The sequence below is a fragment of the Anguilla rostrata genome, chromosome 11 (genome assembly GCF_018555375.3).
Source record: "Anguilla rostrata isolate EN2019 chromosome 11, ASM1855537v3, whole genome shotgun sequence".
Lineage (NCBI taxonomy): Eukaryota > Metazoa > Chordata > Actinopteri > Anguilliformes > Anguillidae > Anguilla > Anguilla rostrata.
In genome coordinates, this window is record NC_057943.1 from 33710774 (window position 1) to 33732805 (window position 22032).

At 44.0% G+C, this 22032-nt stretch overlaps 1 protein-coding gene and 1 long non-coding RNA gene across 2 annotated transcripts in view; one reads left to right on the forward strand and one right to left on the reverse strand.

Annotated features, from left to right (window-relative positions):
- Positions 1-22032, forward strand: part of ada (adenosine deaminase) — a 44229-nt gene that overhangs the window by 15777 nt on the left and 6420 nt on the right. Inside the window, exons 2-6 of the mRNA XM_064299470.1 lie at positions 3468-3529; positions 4254-4376; positions 16492-16635; positions 16875-16990; positions 18365-18489. Coding sequence (XP_064155540.1) covers positions 3468-3529; positions 4254-4376; positions 16492-16635; positions 16875-16990; positions 18365-18489 — 570 coding nt within the window. The remainder of the gene's footprint in view (positions 1-3467; positions 3530-4253; positions 4377-16491; positions 16636-16874; positions 16991-18364; positions 18490-22032) is intronic.
- LOC135234657 (uncharacterized) lies at positions 14343-16482 on the reverse strand. Its single transcript, XR_010324163.1, has 2 exons — positions 15866-16482; positions 14343-15054 (listed from the first exon to the last, which is right to left on the reverse strand). It is a non-coding gene; the product is annotated as an uncharacterized LOC135234657 (long non-coding RNA).

Sequence of the window (22032 nt, forward strand, 5' to 3'; positions counted from 1 at the left end):
GCACGCTGTACATCTGTTAAGCCCGTTAATGGTGTTGTCAGTGCTTTAGCTCCCAGCGTCCTGTTGGGCAATGCATGTTAAGCACGCCGCGGGGAATTCTTGCGATTCTTGGTCACGACAGCATGCAACAAAGGGAGGCCTCGTTAGCCCTGAGCTGGGAACAGACCCTGATTATCTGCTCCAGACGTGAGCCACCTCCCCACATAATTTAATTCCCTCTGTGCTGGCCTTTGCAAAGCTCTGTGTCCCCCCTGAGCTGAGCCAACGCAGTGTTGTGCTGTTCAGTGTGCTAGCTTTAATGCAGAGTTGTGCTGTTCAGTGTGGTAGCTTTAATGCAGAGTTGTTCTGTTCAGTGTGGTAGCTTTAACGCAGTGTTGTGCTATTCAGTGTGCTAGCTCTAACGCAGAGTTGTGCTGTTCAGTGTGGTAGCTCTAACAGGTTTGCTGTTCAGTGTGGTACTTTATCTGCAGTGGGTATTCCAGTGTTGCTGCAGTTCTCTAACACAGTGTTCTGCTGTTCAGTGTGCTAGCTCTAACACAGTGTTCTGCTGTTCAGTGTGGTAACTCTAACACAGTGTTCTGCTGTTCAGTGTGGTAACTCTAACACAGTGTTCTGCTGTTCAGTGTGGTAACTCTAACACAGTGCTGTGCTGTTCAGTGTGGTAGCTCTAACACAGTGTTGTGCTGTTCAGTGTGGTACTCTACACAGTGTCTGCTGTTCAGTGTGGTACTCTAACACAGTTTTGCTGTTCGTGGGGTACTCTAACACGTTCGGTCAGTGGTAGCTCTACTGTGCTATTCAGTGTGCTAGCTCTAACGCAGAGTTGTGCTGTTCAGTGTGGTAGCTCTAACGCAGAGTTGTGCTGTTCAGTGTGGTAGCTTTAACGCAGTGTTGTGCTATTCAGTGTGCTAGCTCTAACGCAGAGTTGTGCTGTTCAGTGTGGTAGCTCTAACGCAGAGTTGTGCTGTTCAGTGTGCTAGCTCTAACAGTGCTTGTTCAGTGTGGTACTCTACACGTGTTTGCTGTTCAGTGTGCTAGCTCTAACGCAGTGTTATACGTGCTTCAGTGTGGTACTCTAACGCAGTGTTTGCTGTTCAGTGTGGTACTTAACCAGTGCTTCTGTTCAGTGTGGTAGCTTTAACGCAGTGTTGTACTGTTCAGTGTGGTAGCTCTAACACAGTGTTCTGCTGTTCAGTGTGGTAGCTCTAACACAGTGTTCTGCTGTTCAGTGTGGTAGCTCTAACACAGTGTTCTGCTGTTCAGTGTGGTAGCTCTAACACAGTGTTCTGCTGTCCAGTGTGGTAGCTCTAACACAGTGTTCTGCTGTCCAGGTTTATGTGTATGTGAGTGGTATGTCCTTATAAGTCAATGCCTGTATGTACCCTGCTCTGCACGTTAGTTTGAACCACTTGATACAGACGGGGCAGATGGGACGTAATCCACAGTGTCATTTATACACCAGATCTCTTGGTTCAGTCATTAATTCACATGGTTTTTCCTATCATTGTTATGCAGATGACACACAACTCTTCTTTTCTTTCCCCCCCTCGGCCACACTGGTCAATGATAAGATCTCTTCCTGCCTGGCTGACATCTCCACCTGGATGGCCAGCCACCATCTGAAGCTCAACCTCAACAAAACTGAGCTGCTCTTCTTCCCGTACAAGACCTCCTTGCTTCGTGAACTCCCACAGTGACAGCTTGGGGGTGGTCCTGGATGACCAACTGGACCTCAAGGAGCACATCAAGGCAACATCAAGGTCCTGCAGATTCCTCCTATACAACATCAGGAGGATTCAACCATACCTGACGACGCACTCCACCCAGCTGCTCGTCCAGGCTACGGTGACCTCTCGCCTTGATTACTGCAACTCTCTCCTTGCAAACCTGCCAGCTTGTGCCATACAGCCACTACAGATGATTCAGAATGCCGCTGCCCGGCTCATCTACAACCTCCCCAAATTCTCCCACGTCACTCCTCTGCTGCGATCACTTCACTGGCTACCGGTCGCTGCCAGGATCCGATTCAAAGCCTGACCCTTGCCTACACTGCGCCAACAAGACAGCCCCCATCTACTTGCAGGACATGACTCAATTCTATGTGCCTGCTCGACCACTCCGCTCTGCGGCAGCAGGCGTCTTGAAACCCCTCCCACCGCCCAAAGGGATCACAGAGCTTCTCCACCCTAGCTCCCCAGTGGTGGAACGAACTCCCCGTCCCTCTCCGAACCTCCCCCTCACTATCCATCTTCCGCCGTGGCCTGAAGACTCATCTCTTCAGACTATACCTAGAATAACCACCACCATGCTGTGTATATACGTCGCTTTGGATAAAAGCGTCTGCCAAATGAATGTAATGTAATGTAATAAGTCAACGCCTGTATGTATCCCTGCTCTTGCAAGCGTTAGTTTGAAGCCACTTGAATTACAGACGTGGCAGATGGGGAGAGGTAAATCCACAGGTAGATCATTTATACATCTCGCGTTCTGAAAAAATACTGCAAAGGATGCACTCGTGTTTCCTTGCTCAACGGATTGGAATGAGCCTTCTGAATTTCCTGCTCTGAATCTCCTGCTGTAATTCTCATACTCTGATCTCCTGCTGATCTCATACTCGATCTCCTGCTGTAATTCTCATACTCTGAATCTCCTGCTGTAATTCTCATACTCTGAATCTCCTGCTGTAATTCTCATACTCTGAATCCCCTGCCATGCCGCACCTCATCTGAATGTCGTGCTCTGAATCTCCAGCTCTGAATCCCCAGCTTTGTATTGATTGCACTTGAGATTTGGACGGGCACCATGAACAGGCATCTGGGTAGCGGGTGAGATTTACAACTGCCCTCTACTAGTATACGCCAGGCCTCTCGGTGTGGGGGCGGGGGGCACGCACAGTTCAGTTCAGTGATCATCCCTGGCATCCCGGCCCTTTTCAGTCTCCAGTATCCGGTCATGTGTTCCGCATTTTAGATGTGGACCAGCCAACGGGTTGCACAACCCCGCAGCCACCCAGGTTCTGCCTGCTGGGCTCCCAGCTTGCCCTTGGCAATGTCTCATGTTGCTCCACTCGCTTTCGCAAGGAGCGCGGTTTAAATCAAGCTCACGTGCAGCGTGTTGATAAACACTCTCCTCCAGATTTAACATCGGTTCGTATGCCGGGGGCCAGTCGGGTTTGTCTGGACTGCACATGCAGACCATGCTGATGTGAAAGTTTTACAGTGTTCTCAAAGTACTTTCTAGAAAAGCTGACAATTAGACAATTAAATGCCACTGAAATGTATAAAGGAATTAAATCGGAAACTAACCGTTAGGTGAGATACACAATGCTAAAAAAGAGACAGAATTCTAAAAATGAGGTAAAAGAAGTAAAACAGATTTAAAAAACAGTGACAATGAAATAGAAAAGAGTACAACAGTGGTAGAAAATTTAGGAAATTGTTATTCTTCTATGCATTTTTGCCCTTCAGGTTGAGCTGCATGTGCACCTGGATGGAGCCATACGATTGGAGACGATCCTGGATGTTGCAAAGTAAGTGAAAATGACTTCCCCCTAAAATGCTCAATGTTTGTCCTTCACTGTCACCAGCATGCTAAAAGAAAGTGTGAGATATTATATGTATGTGAGATATAAATAAATTAAACAAAGTGACTTTTCTAAAGAATCTCCTTATAACTAAGCCAAACATTCAAAAAAGTTCTGTCCTTGGATTTGTCAGAAAATGCTGGCTTAATAAATCAGGCAGAAAATTCCTTCTAGCAAAGAAGAGCGCAGCCGGCATGATCAACACAGCCACACCCTCGGGGGTTAATTATGCAGGAGGGGCTCGTGGTGTGTGCAGTACGACAGATAATTGCAGGGCAACACGGTGTTATTTTAGCCTTGAGGTTTTGTGAGGACCGTGCTCAGCTCGAGACCTCCCGGGGAAGGACGGTTTTGGCCTGCGGGGCTGTCCGCCTCGTTCCAAGGGATCTTTGGCTCATCCCTCGGCACTCCTCGGCCTCCGAAGGTCAGCTAGCCGCCAGCTGCGTGCGTTTTTGGAAGCGAGCGTGTGCTTCGGGGACGAGCGTGAGCTCCCTTGCGGCCTGACGGGGGGCGGCATTGCAGCAAAGCAACGGAAACGTGACTGGGTTCCAAACGGGGAGAAAAGAACACTTAAACACTTGGGGACACTTAAAGAAAAAAAAAGTTGACGAGATCGGTGGAGGTACCGGAGGCTGATGTAACGCGCTCATCTCGGTGCTCTGCGTTGCAGGAAGCGCGGGATCCAGCTGCCGGCGCAGACGGTACAGGAAATGAAGTCACTGTGCACTGTGGAGAAGCCCGCCACCCTGACCGAGTTCCTCTGCAAGTTCGAGCAGTACATGCACGTCATTGCGTGAGTCCATCTCTCTCTCTCAGGCCCTGCTTCCAACACAGGCTCCAGCCACCTACATATCTTACTGCCATCCCATCATTTCACAAGCCCCTTTCCATTGAAATACCTTCTTGTCTATCTACTGTTCATTTTTCTATCCATAAATATTTGTCGGCAGAAAGACAGATAAGGTTATTACTATTTTCAGTGTTCTCAGTTCTACCATATGAACATTAATGAGCCGTAGAGCATACATAGTAACTGGAGAGGGTAGGAGGGGCTAGACGGTGAAGTCTAGGAAGTAATAGGAAACGGCCTCTACTGTGCATGCCTGAGGGCAAAAGAGCTGGCTGCCCATTGAATTCAATATACAAAACCAAGGTGATTTAACAACCAAAGAAAACCTCAAGGGTCCATTTTTTATATCATAAATTTCATTATGTGAAGCAGTTTGTGAAACAATGGTCGCTTCGGTCCAGAATTTGTCTGATAAGATTTACTGTACATTTGCCTGCAGAATTACATTACAATATTTTCACATTCTGCTTTCAATATGAAATGTAACAATCGTTCATCGAGTTTAAAGTGATTGTGGTTGAAAATAGTTGAAAAACTATTGTTAACGCAGAGGGATGTGTCTACTACAGATCGACCAAATATCTATTCAAAGTAATGTCAGTAACTGCAGTAACACTCGGTTCAAATCAGGCATAACATCCCCAATGCTCCACAGCACCAAATGCAAATGCACCAAAATTTACTCAAAGATCTCACAATTCTGTGGCATTCCAGTTTATATGTAAATTCCACTTTTTAACCCATATTCTGTGATTCTGTCTGCGATTTCTGCAAAACGGAAAATATGAGCCCACACATATAGCCTACTGTAGCCTACCTCATAGAGGAAAATGATTATCATATCATATCATATCATATAATATACTTCTCAATATTAGACAATATTTTCCAGCATGTGCTTTGGCACAAATAAACTTTCAGGGTGAATGCTCTGCACTATTCAAAGACAGCTGGCCCCCTCTTGTAGTTAACATTAGTATATAGACTGTTTTAGTCTGTTTTAGTATAGCCTAAAGTTACGAAAGATGCTTGATGATAACATTACATAGTTTCATTGTTGCCAAGACTGGTGATCAGACCATTAAATAGTTTCATTTTTAAGATGATTGAAGACGATTGATGTTGATGTCTCTGCTTTTCTTTCTTCATTAGCATTGAGAGATATATGGCAGTTAGTAGTATGATTAATACGTTGATTGTTAAATTTAACAAAATAATTATCCGTTGTTTAATGCGTATTAATGTAGAGGAATTAGAAGATGTATCATTCTTACAATCTCTTGTTAGTTTTCATGAATGCTAGTAATAATATGCTAATTCCAATATATATTGTTGTAAGCGTAGATATACGAATAAATAAACAAACAATGCAAGTTCGTAAAAAACTTTATTCCTGTTATTTCTGTGCAGTTTCACTAGAAAGTATTTTGCCAGTAAAGTACCTGAACTTCATTTTACAAGCCCAGGAACTTTATTGGGGTTGGGGTTATCTGCTAATTCATACAAATTAACCTGTGATGAGAGCAGTACTTTATCTATAGATTGATAACGTGGACAACGATTCTATATGGCAAAGGAATGTTTCAGGAGTGTTTCGCTCAGGAGAGGCTGTTTTAGCGTGAGATAATACTTTTATTTGCCTCAAACTATGGGAGGAGACATACAGTGAGGCTTAAAAAAAATGTATTGGCCATTATGTCAGGTCCTTCATGATGTCATGGAGGACCCAACAGCTCAGAGCTCGGTAATATATTGAACTCCACCCATTCAATCCACACATAGCAACTGATAGAAATGTTTAGACTGATATAATTTGGTATTGCAATGCAACTGATTTCTTGTACTGCCGTTGATGCTTAATACATGCCATACAATGTAGTCTGAAGCCAATCTGAAGCCAAATTACCTTTATAGTCTTTTTCAAAATGCCATCGGAAAAGTTTTGTTTTGCCTTCAATTGGGGCGGCACGGTGGTGCAGTGGGTAGCACTGTTGCCTCACAGCAAGAAGGTTCTTGGTTCGAAGGGGCCTTTCTGTGTGGAGTTCACCTCCATGTCTGCGTGGGTTTCCTCCCACAGTCCAAAGATATGCATGTTAGGTTAACTGGAGAGTCTAAATTTCCCCTAGGTATGTTCTCCAATCTATCTCCAGCGAGCTCCTTCCCTATCTGTCTTCCATTGTTAATTCCTCTCTCTCCTCTGGTCATGTTCCCTCTGTTTTTAAGATGGCTCGTGTTACCCCACTACTCAAAAAACCCACCTTAGACCCCTCCGATGTAACAAATTATCGACCCGTATCCCTTCTACCCTTTCTGTCCAAAACCCTTGAACGAGCAGTTCTTAAACAATTAACCTCTTTTCTCCATCAGAACAACCTGCTAGACCCTCACCAGTCTGGCTTCCGATCCGGGCACTCAACAGAGACTGCACTACTAGCTGTGACGGAGGCACTTGCCACTGCAAGAGCCTCACGCCTTTCCTCTGTCCTGATCCTTCTTGACCTGTCTGCAGCTTTTGACACGGTCAACCATAAAATACTCCTCTCCACCTTGGCTGGGATGGGAATTGCCGGGACTGCCCTGTCTTGGTTCTCTTCCTATCTTGCAGATAGGACCTACCAGGTCACCTGGAAGGGGTCTGCCTCTGCCTCTCATCCACTTGTTACGGGAGTGCCGCAGGGATCTGTACTGGGTCCTCTGCTGTTCTCTTTATACACCAGATCTCTTGGTTCAGTCATTCATTCACATGGTTTTTCCTATCATTGTTATGCAGATGACACACAACTCTTCTTTTCTTTCCCCCCCTCGGCCACACAGATCAATGATAAGATCTCTTCCTGCCTGGCTGACATCTCCACTTGGATGGCCAGCCACCATCTGAAGCTCAACCTCAACAAAACTGAGCTGCTCTTCTTCCCATACAAGACCTCCTTGCTTCGTGAACTCTCAATCACGGTTGATGGCACCACAGTGACTGCCTCTCACTCTGCAAAGAGCCTGGGGGTGGTCCTGGATGACCAGCTGGACCTCAAGGAGCACATCAAGGCAACATCACGGTCCTGCAGATTCCTCCTATACAACATCAGGAGGATTCGACCATACCTGACGACGCACTCCACCCAGCTGCTCGTCCAGGCTATGGTGACCTCTCGCCTTGATTACTGCAACTCTCTCCTTGCAAACCTGCCAGCTTGTGCCATACAGCCACTACAGATGATTCAGAATGCCGCTGCCCGACTCATCTACAACCTCCCCAAATTCTCCCATGTCACTCCTCTGCTGCGATCACTTCACTGGCTACCGGTCGCTGCCAGGATCCGATTCAAAGCCCTGACCCTTGCCTACACTGCCGCCAACAGGACAGCCCCCATCTACTTGCAGGACATGACTCAATTCTATGTGCCTGCTCAACCACTCCGTTCTGCGGCAGCAGGGCGTCTTGCAACCCCTACCACCCGCCCAAAGGGATCACAGAGCTTCTCCACCCTAGCTCCCCAGTGGTGGAACGAACTCCCCGTCCCTCTCCGAACCTCCCCCTCACTATCCATCTTCCGCCGTGGCCTGAAGACTCATCTCTTCAGACTATACCTACAATAACCACCACCACGCTGTATATATTATATATAAAAATTAAAAAAAAACCTTTTTCCTATCACTTGTTACATGTTGCCCCTTCCCTGCACTTCTTGGTAAATTGTATTCGTCCTAATACTGTAGCTTATTCTTCTGCCTAGTTTGGCTTTGCAGATGTTAGACCAGGATAGTGTTCTTTGTTCTCGGCTAGAAATAGCTTTACAAAATAAGTAATTGTACCTTACTGAACCCGTGTTCAGCAGTTGTCTACGATCATGAAAATGCACTTTTTGTACGTCGCTTTGGATAAAAGCGTCTGCTAAATGAATGTAATGTAATGTAATGTAATGAACGAATGTGTGAGTGAATGGTGTGTGTGGGCCCTGCTATGACCGGGGGCCTGCCCAGTGTGTATTTCTGCCTCTTGCCCAATGCAAGCTGGGATAGGCTCCAGAACCCTCCGTGACCCTGACCGGGAATAAGCAGGTATAGATAATGGATGGATAGAAGTCTGATACTCCCCAGTGTTCTCAATGTTTTAAGTTTAAAATGCACAGTATAAGCTTACTTCTGGGGCTTCATGGCTCAATTTGGCTGAGGGCATGCTGCCCCGTCTCATTAAATATGCATGTCTGCATTTTGACACCATGGAGGTCACCACTGGCGTAGTTTCAGAATACAAAAATTGCACATAACTTCGCAAGAGAGCATTTCATCATTTTACGAGGCTTTTCCGTCTCTGGCAGTTCCGTGGCGGAGCACTGTTAGTCTCAAATCGGTGTCACCTTCTTTTCAGCCCAAGACACAGTGGGCTAACAGTAGAGCCACTATTCACCGTTTCGAGTCAGGATAATGCACTCTCGTCCGTGGGGTGCTGCTTTTGAGTGCAGCCTTAACAGCCTTTGGCACGGATTCGCTCTTACCATTTTTGAATTCAGGTGTTGGACGCTGGCGTGCGCAAGAAAAAAAGATGACGACGCAACAGTTTCGCATTCAGTAACAGTGCCACCGTGGCAACGGAGTTGTAGCAGGTCGCTATGGCTTTTTAAAGTTTCGAATGGGTCTTTTTGTTGGTATTTTTGTACTGACTGAGGAAGCGCGAGTTTCGCTTCTGAAAAATGTGAAAAGGCTGCACTGCCAGCCCCCCTCCAAAACATGTTTTTTTTTTTTGGTGTATTCCCCTCCCCCTTCACGGGAACAATAACAACAATAATGAAACAATTATGTGGCGGCAGGGCTACAGTACTGCTGAATGAACGGTTCTTTATGGAGGCCATTGAAAGCCCCTGTTATGCAGAGCCGCCTCCCCCCACCACACCGCGGGGAAACTGCTAGCCGCGGTGAGCCCGGCAGCCCCACTGCACCCATTCATTTCTGCACGCCGCAAGGTTTCCTTTCAGCGCCGTCAAAATGAAAGACTCGGAAATAACTGCCTTTTTGAGGTCAGAGGCAGCAAAAGGAAAACAAAATAACAGAACGAAAAACCTCCTGCGCAGCACTGACGCTGACATGTGGGCGAAAAGGCAGAACTGGAAATGCTGCCGTTGCCTTCTCATACACGGAATAAAACTGGCAAGGTCCCTGGACACCGCTGCTCCCTGGAACACACATTATGGTGGCAAGGGCCCTTAAATCAAGGTCGACTTAGGGAGCCTGCAGTAAGAAAACATTTTTGAGTGTGGTAAATCCTTTTACACGCACGCACAAACACACACGCTCACCCAAATACACACGCACTGGCACGCGCACACACACACACCTTTATGCCTGGGGGTCTCCCACCCTGGTCCGGGAGAGCCACAGGGTCTGCTGGACTTTTTGTTTCTCTGTACATAATGAATTAAAACAACCGATTACTCAGCAAACTCATCTGCTTTTTTATACAGTTATACATATGGTTAAATGCAAAATTACTAGAGCAGTGACACTGTTCATGTTGGCTCTGCACTCCAGCTCATTTGCTTTGAAATAAAACAATGAATATGAGCTTTAAGTGCAGACTGTCAGTTTCAATTTGAGGGCATTTAAATCGATATTGGGTGATCTGTGTAGGAATTGCAGCCCTACATTTTAGGGAAGAAAAAGTAAAGGGACAACTGGCTACTCGGCTGTTTCTTGGCTGGCTGTGTGTCTTTGAATCATTAGTGCATGAAAAGAAAGCTAACAAAGGCCTAGAGTTGATTCTAGGTGAGGGATTTGTATTTGTAATGAGTCTGTTGCTGCTGTTTCTCAACATGAGGACCAAATAAATGTAAATCTCAGTAAAACTGGCTGTCACAAGGCTGAAAAATCTGAATAAATTGATCAGAGACATAACCAACACATTGGATGTGTAAAATGGACTGTTTTATACATTGTTAAGAAGCAAGCACACATTGGCGAGCTCAGCAATAGCAAACGACCGAGGAAGTCCACTTTCCCAGCATCTGGCGATGTACATGGTCGCAGACTTCATGAAGCCATCAAATGCAAAGGATTTGCAGCCAATAACTAAATATAATAACTTTAATTCATCCCTCCATCCTTTATCTATACTCGCTTATCTATCGCAGGGCACACATACCATTCACTCACACACTCATACCTATGAACAATGTAGTCTCCAATTTGCCTACCTGCATGTCTTTGGACTGTGGGAGGAAACCGGAGTAGCCGGAGGAAACCCACGCGGATACGGAGAGAACATGCAAACTCCATTGAGAAAGGCCCCAAGCCGAGATTCGAACCCAGTACCTTCTTGAAGTTCAGTCTGCACTTGAACCTCATATTCATTGTTTCATTTCAAATCCAATGTGCTGGAGAGTGCTGTACAGAGCCAAAACAGCACAGATTGTGTCACTATCGCAATAATTCTGCATTTAGCTGTATATATATATATATATGTATATAAACTGTATAAAAAGCTGATATGTTTGCTGCGTAATCAGTTGTTTTTTTATTATATGCTGAGGGGCCAAAACCACATTGTTTAGGGCCACTAAAACTCAAGGGCTGGCTCTGATCTTCAGTCTGATAGGAATTTCGTTGGGGTCCAAAGTAGAGCTGAGCCGTGGCGTCTTGCTTACCATGGTTCTGAGGGTCTGCTAAAAAAAAAAAAAAGAAAAAGAAATAAAAAGGTGAATATTATACTTGGTGATTATAAATGGGCCTCCATGCATTATCGGTAATGCCACACATTTGTATTTCTGAGAGTCACACTTAGCAGACGCTCTTATGCGACCAACAGCAGTGGAGGGCATTTGTCCATTACTGTTGGTCACTTAAGAGTGTCCGCTAAGTGACTGCAGTGCCGTGTAATGCCTGATTCATGCCAAGAGCAGGTCAACAGGAGCACTCTGCAGCACTGTGGCTGTAACTGCGCTGAATATCTTTGTCAGATTACCCAACCATTCAGTAAAAGTCTTTGACTGTTGGCCAAGACGACACTGAATGAATAACAATGTACCAGCTTGTCAGAGCCAGAGTGCTTCCTGTCGGCATGCGCCGTTTTCTTTTCTTCCCCTCCCCCCCCCCCAGAGGCTTACGAAAGCGTGCTTGTGGTTTTACTCAGAGCTGACAGGCTAGGAACGGGCCTCAGCTGAAAGTCTGATACAGTACTAGATTGAAGGGGCAGGGTGTGTTTGGGGGAAGGGGGGAGGGGGGGGGCTGGTAAGCGACACATGACCAATAACACGCATGCATCATGTGCTGGTAACATCCTCAAATTCAAAGGCTGAGTACTTTTATGCTGACCGTAACCGCATTCTGTCTGAGGTTCCTTTCCTTCCTCTCTCTTCCTCTTCCCCACTGCTGCTATCAGATCGTCTTCTTTGATCTCACAAAAGTTTTCTTTCTTAAAAATGTTCAAACGAGAAACCAATATGGGATTCATGACACATGTGCAGACCTTTGTTTTTGTGCATATCCCAGGTGTACGAGATGATGAACGCTGACTGTGTAAATTTTATGCACAATCCTGTTCATGTGATTAGCATAAGGAAACAGCCATGAACACATACAGATAAGAGAAAAATGATGAATGCCAAATTGTTCGTGGAAACATTCTTACACACAGTTTACGATCAAATGTGATTGTACACATGCTCTGTGAATGAGGCCCCTCGTGTAGACAATTCATTAAAAAAGGTCTATATTCAGTTCCATCATTCATCCAACATTCATTACAAATGTACATAAATCTGGATACATGAGAGTCTATTACATGATCTATACTGTACATTGCATATTAGATGTACAGAAATCGGTAAATGTGCATGCATCATATTTTTTTGTTTGCTCTAACCAAAAATAAACCGCTTCCTGTCAAACCGCTTCCCGGTTCTGCTCAGTGCACATGTTTTGTATACTATGGCTAGTCTGCATAGTTTTAAGGGGATAGCTGTCCTTACTCATGTGAAAAACTAAGCTTAGCATTGCTTGTCAATAGTTCCTGTGACAATTCCTTTAAAACTTTAAAGAAAGAAATCACCACAGTTGTGTAATGTGTGTTGTTACCTATGATTGTTGAAACCAAATGTGGCTTCATTACTTTTTAGTATGTATACGCTTAAAATCAAATCACCAAATCACCCTGGTGGGCTCAGAAAAACTGGTCCTCCAATTTGACATTTTAATACATTTACCACCATGCATTTCACCATCATCTCATAGACTTCAATGTGAGCTTGAGGCAGGAGAACTACAAAAATGGTTCCATAAGCCGCGTTTCCACCGCAGGAACTAGGGTCTAAATTTAGTTCCGGGGGCTTTGTTTTACCCCCAAAAAGGTTCCTGCTCGGGGGGTAGTACTTTCCGAAAGTACAGGAACCTTTTGGGTGGAGCTTGCAGCGCTGAACATTTCTGATTGGTCGAGTACTCGCAGCAATTGTGTTGTATTTATTTTCCGCCATTACCCGCCATGTTTGAAAATATGCAGAGGCAAACCAATTTATTTTCATAATAACTTCAAATCAAACTTGTATGTTATGCAGCGCAGTAGCCTACTTTTGGTTATAGCCTGCCAACGTCTTGGAATTATAACGTGTGCTCTTCTGCTCTTTTCTTGCTTTAGTATTCGTTTTATAAAATGCTAAGCATTCGTGCTGGGACAGCATATTACGTACTAAAACATTCAAACGGATTAATTCGGTTGCTGAATATTTTCTTCCGGATTTTCTTTGTTAGCCCGTTGTAATTGACTCAAAACGTTTGATACAGATGTGAGGTATGCGGTAGTTCTGCGTAATTAACATTGGTGATACAGTACAAGCAAACTGGAAATCATCTTCCGCACTTTTTGTCCGGGTAAAATAACAGGTTAATTCTAGTAATCTTCCCTTTAGCTTTTTCAGACTGCTGTAATTTTACTCAATTTTACTGCCATTTTTCAATTCCACAAAAAGACCAGGAAGACTATGGACTAATTTATGGTGCATGGTTCGCATCTGGATGGCACCCTTCGCTGCTCGGCTAGCAGTAACTTCGAAGGAATGCAAACGGTGGCTGTACCACTACTAATTTACATTTTCACGCAAGTCCGAGTTTTCATTCTATTCTTGTCATTTTGCGATTAGCCTATATATGTAATTGACGACGAGAAAGTAATCAAACAGCAAATTGTTTACAACGTGTGCATGTTTTCTGCTGTTGTTGCCAGTTATACATATAAATGTGAATGCATTCTGTCGCTTCGGATGTCAAGACATGAAAGCGAATGTTCGCATAAAAACATAATGAATGTGTTTGAGAGGATATATGAAAATCAATAAATACAAAAGTAACCATATATAGTCATTGTTGGTAACCCGTTGTATATAAGTGGAATAAACCCCTCCAGGCTGTCCCGGTTATTAGAAAATAATGTAGGCTACTTTGGTGGTAGTATGGGGTTACAGAAGAAATCATATGACAGATGGACCGACGACAACGTCGCTTTTTCATACGTCAGTGGGCTAATTTGCCTAATCTTCGCGGTACTTTAGACCCCGGTGGAAACACAGACAACCATTGGCTGAAGGAACCTTTTAGTTCCTGGTAAAGTAGTTCCTGGGACTGAAAGTTCTGGGTAATTTTGGTGGAAACGCGGCTATACACACTCTTTGGAGATAAAGTCAAATTACACCACCCGTTGAGGACAAGTACCGGTTTTCTAGTTCTAGTTCTAGTTTTTTTAAACTCTGAGTTGAGTCTTAAGGCCTCCATGTAAGGGGGGGTTTCCTCTGTAACAAGTGCTTCAATACTAACACCGTTACTAGAATGGATAAAATCAGGTAAGTATGGACCAGATCAGAAGACAATAGATTCGACTCGCGAGAGAGAGGCGGTTTGCACATCAAGAATGAAGCACACGGAGGCAGGATCTGTATTTCAAAGGTAAGAGAATGATTTTTTTTCTTTTAAATTTTAATTTTCCCTTTTTGGTTCTCTGTACCCTTTGTTTTTATTACAAAGTAGAAAGCATTAAACAACAACAGTACACATATCTACAAAATGGGGAAAGGAAAAAAATACAAGTTGGTCCCAAGCCCTTTTACTTTGTGTCTGTATTTATATTTTCTCTGGTTCCACTAATTTTCGACTATTTTTCCTATCTTTATACCTTAACCATACTTTTAGTATTTCTTTGATGTGTTTCAGTTAATCCCTATTATTAGTTATTTGGTTCTAGTATGATTTGTCACTAATTAGATTTTAGGACTTTTATTTTGAAACCAAGACCCTTATGTAGTATTACTGAAAGTACCTATGCAAAGGAAACTTATCACACTATAACAACAAAACACTTTTCTAAAACACTATCTGTGCAAATCAGTTTAGTCCGTGTGGTGGTTGGACCACTTGTTGCTGAGTTCCAGTTTGTAGAATTCAAACTCTTGTCCTACCACCATCTTAGAAGGCACAATTGAACTCTTTCCTTCTCTTTAAAATTGCAGGTCGATTCCATGGTTGGCTCGCCAGTCCGCGCGCCGCTGTAGCTCTCCAGGGAAGGCAAGCAGGGCGGACGAATCCAGGATCCGGCACAGCAGTTCAAATCCAACAACAAAAAACAACACACCCAAAAAAAAAACCCGGCCTTGCAACACAAAGCCAAAAGACTCATCAGTAGTCTGTACATTCAGATTATTAAGACATAGTATACACTGAGAACATCTAAATTGTATAACACTTGTAACCTTCCATTTACTCTGTTAAATAAACTTGGTGAAAGCTTATATCAATTGTCAATCTGTTCTCATTCTGTCAGCATATTTAGATTCTGATTAACTGGAAGTAGAATTAGCCACCATTAGCTCACTCAATTCACTACTCATATCTTGCAGTGCTTCCAAACTCACCCACTGACGTTTCCTTGCAGCACTAGCTAGCTAGCTAGTTACGTTAGCTTTCTAATAAAAGGTACCACAACATACATTCGTTTTAAGTAACATTTAACAAAGAGTACGCCGATGTGGCTTCGATATTCGATTACACAGGAGATACACTTTCAGAACACAACCGGAGAATTTTCAAATGCCCTTCTTCTAGCTAACGTTACATCACATTGTCCCCGCTTCAATATATTTTCAGCTTGCTATGTGGCGAACTGCCTGGTTCGTCTACCACCACAGTCACAAAGCAGGAAACAGCCCTGCTTTTAGCCCGGCCTACACCCCACACATCAATTATACACATTTGCCGGTTTAGCCGCGAGTTGCTATAGCTAGCCAACTTAGCTAGCTGCTACTACCAGAGCTTTAAATCACATGAAGCTAGCTACTTAGCAACCTTCATTTTCGGATCTTTTTTATTACAACTACGTTTAACATTTCCGTTTCTGAACACACCCAAGCTAACTGACACCACGGCAGTGAAATAAGATAGACAGTCTTAGAATGGGGACTCACCAAGGGAATATGTTCAAAGTTGTACAAAGTTCGGTTTTCAACGATCTTAATGGCGAATGCAGAAATTTTTCTTTCACGCGGTTGTCACACAGGGTGATAGAAGAACGTTGCAAATCTTCGTTATTTCTTTATAAATCTGTTTCTTTTCAAGTTACTGTCACTCCTCAATAAAATATCTGCAATTGTATCTTAAATTCACTTGTAATTCACTTCGAATTAGCTTAATTTGTTCAGAGAAATTTTCGCATGTCTGCTCTCGCTCAAGCCATCTTGACCAGAGGAAGTTAGGGCGGGCTTGTCATCTGACATGACCAATCAACAAATGTACAACAAGTATCATTATCCGCATTGGTTGTCTAATCCTTCTATCAACTTATCTTTCTGCACATAAAGAAAATGTATTTTTCCTTATTAAAAGTCTTTTTCTTTTGTCTCCATTTTGAATGATAATTTACTTATTTACTTGCTACTAGTTATTTAAAATGTTTTTTCTTTGTTTCACTATCTATTCAATTTGTGTCTTGGAACCCTGGGTTACATCCACCAAACAGGCCGGGATCGGTTTGCCCAGTTTGCAGTGTGTCAGACTCAGTCAAAATCTCCTCATCCTTCTCTCACTCCTGCAGGGGCGACCGGGATGCCATTAAAAGGATCGCCTACGAGTTTGTGGAGACCAAATCCAAAGAAGGGGTGGTCTATGTGGAAGTGAGGTATAGCCCACACTTTCTAGCTAACTGCAGCGTCGACCCCATCCCCTGGAACCAAAAAAAGTGAGTATTTATAACGTCATCTTTTTTCAGCAGACTTCCAAACGCAAAGTGCAGGCATGCTTGTTTTTTATGGCCTTTTATGGCCTTGTTTTTATGGACCTGGGGGCGGTAACATGATTTTCTGCGTACTTGCTATACTAATGGGATGCACATGTTAGAGTAGCAGTTTGTCTGTTTTACGAGGAAGCGGAATGTTATGACTATATGAGGGGATATGAACGGGGACTGTGGTGCTCCAGGGGTGACCTTACCCCCGATGATGTGGTCAGCCTGGTCAACGAGGGCCTGAAGGACGGGGAGAGAGACTTCAACATCAAAGCCAGGTCCATTCTCTGCTGCATGCGTCACATGCCAAGTAATGCACTGTTCCCTTCATACACACGCACACACACACACACACACTCACCTACTCACACAAGCACTCACACACACACACACACACACACTCACCTACTCACACAAGCACTCACACACACACACACACACTCACACTCACCTACTCACACAAGCACTCACACACACACACACACACACACACTCACCTACTCACACACGCACTCACACACACACACACTCACCTACTCACACAAGCACTCACACACACAGACACACTCACCTACTCAGACAAGCACTCACACACAGACACACTCACCTACTCACACAAGCACTCACACACACACACACTCACCTACTCACACAAGCACTCACACACACAGACACACTCACCTACTCACACAAGCACTCACACACACAGACACACTCACCTACTCACACAAGCACTCACACACACACACACTCACCTACTCACACAAGCACTCACACACACAGACACACTCACCTACTCACACAAGCACTCACACACACACACACACACACACTCACCTACTCACACAAGCACTCACACACACAGACACACTCACCTACTCACACAAGCACTCACACACACATGCACACACACATACACACACACTCACACTCATGTACACACACACACACACACTCATGCGCACACACACATGCACACACACAGAGACACACACACACACTGTTCACACAGCTATAATCCATAAATTTAGCTAGCCTTCTGAACTTTAGCTCCACATACTCAAAATCTCTAAGGGTGTTAGCTCTCATAGAGCATTGGCATTTACCCACTAAAATCAACATTTCCTGGGAAGGACCTAGAGAATGAAATATGTTCTGTCAGCCAGAGATTGTTTCCAGATTGTTGTGCACCCTTGTCCAAAGATTGGTGGGAAATGAAAATGGGGGGAACTCCAAGCTCATCTGGAAAAACAGTTTGTTTTGGTGTGAAATATGACATGTTTTTATTGACAAAAAGCATTAGCTTTCAATGAGGCAAAATGAGTTCTCACACAGATTTTGCATTACACTTGAGTTTCCTCGATCAGTTTTGTTTTCAAAAATACTTCAAGCCCAGGTCAGTTTAGTTAGCTCCATACGTGTTAGTGTGGGTGTGTGAATGGCTATATATGAACATAAGTGTGTGTTCTTGGAACAACCAAAAATCTTACCTTGGTTTAATTTTTTAAGACAAATTGAGTACTTCTGGAAAAATGGAAAATACTACAGCTCTGTTATAGAAATATGGGTCTCTGTGCGCTCAAACACACTTATCAGAATTCTGAAAACAGACTGGGACTTCGGAACCGAATGTTTGACCGTTCCCCGGTTCACCTGATGGCCTCGTTTGCGGTCTTGTTTGCAGCCTGGTCCATGGATATCGTGGACCTGTGCAAGAAGTACCGTGACGACGGGGTGGTCGCAATCGACCTGGCGGGGGACGAGTCGCTCAACTGCAAAGCTGACTCCGGGCACAAGAAGGCCTACGAGGTAAGAGCCACTCGCTCGACTACTGACCTGGGAACAGCCAACGATAGTCTTATCTAAACCGATTTCTATAGCTCCTTTCACACTTTTAAGGGGCTCAAAGCACTTAGTAGTGTTCGAGGGCTTTACTGCTCTCCTCAGCTACTGTCAATATGTCTCACATCTGGGGGATGTATGGCAGCCATTTTGCGCCATTTTAGATTGAGTACGGTTGTGAATAATATCAAATCCAACTGGCCAATCGTATGGCTCAGTGTAGCTCAGGGTAGACTATGGCCCACGTGGCTCTGCTTAGTACAGTAGAGAGGTCAGGTGGTGCCCATGCACTTAGCATTTGAAGGCCTGAAGGCCCGGTGTTAATAATATTATCAGCAACATGCTCCAGGTGACGGTTCCAAACTCTGACCACAGCGTGGATGAAGTCTCTGTCCAGGGAGTGTGTTCAGACATGTGGAAGGGCGAGGGTGTGGCCTGGCATGGCTGTGCTTGGGCAGGCATTGCCACGTGTCGTGTGGGGAAGAGGGGGCGGAGATTGGATGTCTGTGACTGTCACCACACATGCCCTAGATCTGAGAGGGAGGGTATGTTTAGCCAGTGTGACTGGGGAAATGGTGAGATGACCTGGTTATAAAGACCACGTTTTAACAGCACTCTGCTGTAAGGACGATGGGATTCTAAAGGAACGTGGTGTGTCAGCACCATGGTTTGACCTGTTGGCTGAAAGATGCCACTTCCTGCAGCACAGTATCACTCCACACAGTGGAGGGGCAGGAATTTTTCCGCTTGGACCAGAGGAAGGAGCACCATCTACTGGCCCACCAACACCACACTGTGCTGTAATGGTCTCTCTTTTCCCTGTTCAACCAGCCCAGGAGCCTTTTGAAAATCTAGCCAAATCGATTAAGTTGTGTAGGATTGTTTATTAACAACCCTACACAATCCTTTGTTTTCATCCCCCTTAAGAGCCGTGCAGGTGCACAGGGCTTAATTCCCATTTCTGTAGTCTACAGCTGCAATGGAAGAAGAGGATAAGGATATACTAATAAGATGCTTCTCACAAGACGTTAATATCAAAATAAAAGAAATTTGTTCAATTTGTTTGAATTTTCTTCTGTCAGAAATAAAATAGAACATGGCCTAAATGTTTAGTATGGGCCAGTTTTAATTTCCCCTTAAACCTGTAGCTAAATAGCTTAAACCTGCTATGCTATAAGTAAGAAATAATGACAATAGTATCTTGAAGTTTTGTTAAACCAGGGAGGAATATACACTGCCAGTGATCCCGTTCATAACAGTAAAATGGCTTGGTATCGCTCAAATGAAAGAAAAAAATTATAAGACACGAGCCCATCATTAATTCACAACAATGGCATGGCTTAACTGAGCTGAATGGGATTGGATGAGTTTCTGTTTCATCAAATAATTAAATACACTACCCCAAGGACCATAATGCAGTGTAAGAACAGCCAGGAACAATTAAAAATACTAATAAATATGGGAATTTAAAATATGATTTTAAAAAGACAATGAACAATAAAGTAAATACATTTTTCCTGCTTTTGAGAATTATGTCAAAGTAAAATATGACAGCATATGATCCACTAAAACCAATGATTGGCTGTTGAGTGGGCTATGATCAATTTGGGAAAGTCCTAAAATTAGCGTTCTGCCATACGCCATGCTGCGATTTGCAACATAGACCTGGTCTGAGCAAGGGGGCACGAAGGTGCCAGTGCCAAACTAGACAGACAAAAATTGCAGTGAGCTGCACTAAAATTGCAATGCGCTGCCCGATGTTGACTGACATGCCCCAACCAGAAGCTCTCCTCCTTCTTCGGCACAGGGTGAGTCATGAAATTACCAATACAACTGACTACTTTGCTAATATAAAACAAAAATAAAAACAAAAAAGACAACAAGTACATGGAGATGAAGAAACAATTCCTAGAAAAATGTGAAATACCATTTCTTGCAATAGCATAGTGTGTTTGTCTGTGTGAACTTTATTCAAACTGTTTATGTTGGTTTAGATGTAGGCTTGTTATTGTCTTTAGGGCTGTATCCAAGCCTGAACTGCCATATATTGATTTTCTTCTTTCCAAAGATAACTCAAAAAATGTGCTAACTATTTATGAAATTAGATTAGTGGTAATAAAATGGAATACTGGAAATTTTCTGCATAGAATAAATCAGACCGTTTTAATGCAATTCTCTACACATATCAGAGCACGATGAGCAGATACTCCCCATCCCCCCAGTTCCACTGACCCCGTTCAATTGCAGATACATGTAGGGGGGAGGGGACTTCCCTTTGCTCTACTATGTCTCCAGATAAAGCTGAGATAATCTTTATCAGCATTTAGCATTATTGCAAAACTAGCCTGGAATGTCAGGTATAGGACTGAGCAGTACAGCAGCCCTTTTGACATTTCACCACTAGGAAAAGATTAGTTATTTTCTTGTTTGTATCTTTTCGATGAGGAGTTACCAGTGTTGAGTGGTCTGTAGGGTTCTTGAGGAGTTAGCACTGTGGACTGGTGTGTGTGGTTCTTGCAGAATTAGTAGTGCGGAGTGGTGTGCTTGGTTCTTGCAGAGTTAGCACTATGAAGTGGAGTGTATGGTTCTGGTCGAGATAGCACTATGAAGTGGAGTGTATGGTTCTTGTAGAGATAGCACTATGAAGTGGAGTGTATGGTTCTTGTTGAGATAGCACTATGAAGTGGAGTGTATGGTTCTTGTAGAGATAGCACAATGAAGTGGAGTGTATGGTTCTTGTTGAGATAGCACTATGAAGTGGAGTGTATGCTTCCGGGTAACCGGGTGGCTGCAGATTGCAGGTGCAGGCGATATGCTGGCTGCTCTGTTTGTGCTCTCTAAGGAATGTTTAGGTAATTATCTAGCTTAAGTGGTTAATGTGTAAGAACGTAGGGTCCATCGGTTCCCTGGGTATCAGCCAAACCAATAAATGTTTCTTTCTAATTGTGAGGGCGCGGGATATTGGAGAACCAGATGCGACCGAATAGGGAACTGAAAGCTACTCACACAGGTGAGCTAGCCACAAGGTCTAGGAAGACTGAGGCATGGAGAGCAAACTCAACAGAAAGGTCCCATGGGAAATCTCCTGGAACTGCAGACCCAAAACGAAAGAAAAATAAAAAAGGAAGTAGCCTAACGCAAACAATTCTCCTAGGACAAACGGTCCAGCTGAGTACAGCCAGACTTTCTGCAACAAGATAAGCCCACCTACAAGGTTTGCTGAACAGTACTGGCCAAGCAGTCCCTCAGTATAGTCAATGGGACCCACCAGGCGCAAGTAATGACTCGACATGGGCAGCATAAATTCTCCCCAGTACATAGCCAGCCAGTGGCAAGTGGTTATAGTGATGACTCATAAGCATTTTAGCCAATAGCCAGTTTCTAATGGTGCCTAGCTTGTTAGGCTTGCATAAAAGGACAGGCATTGTTTCATCTGTGTAAACGAATCATAACTCTGGGTATGTTACACACCAGAAAAAAAAGTTCTTGAGACTTTATACTGAACTGAAT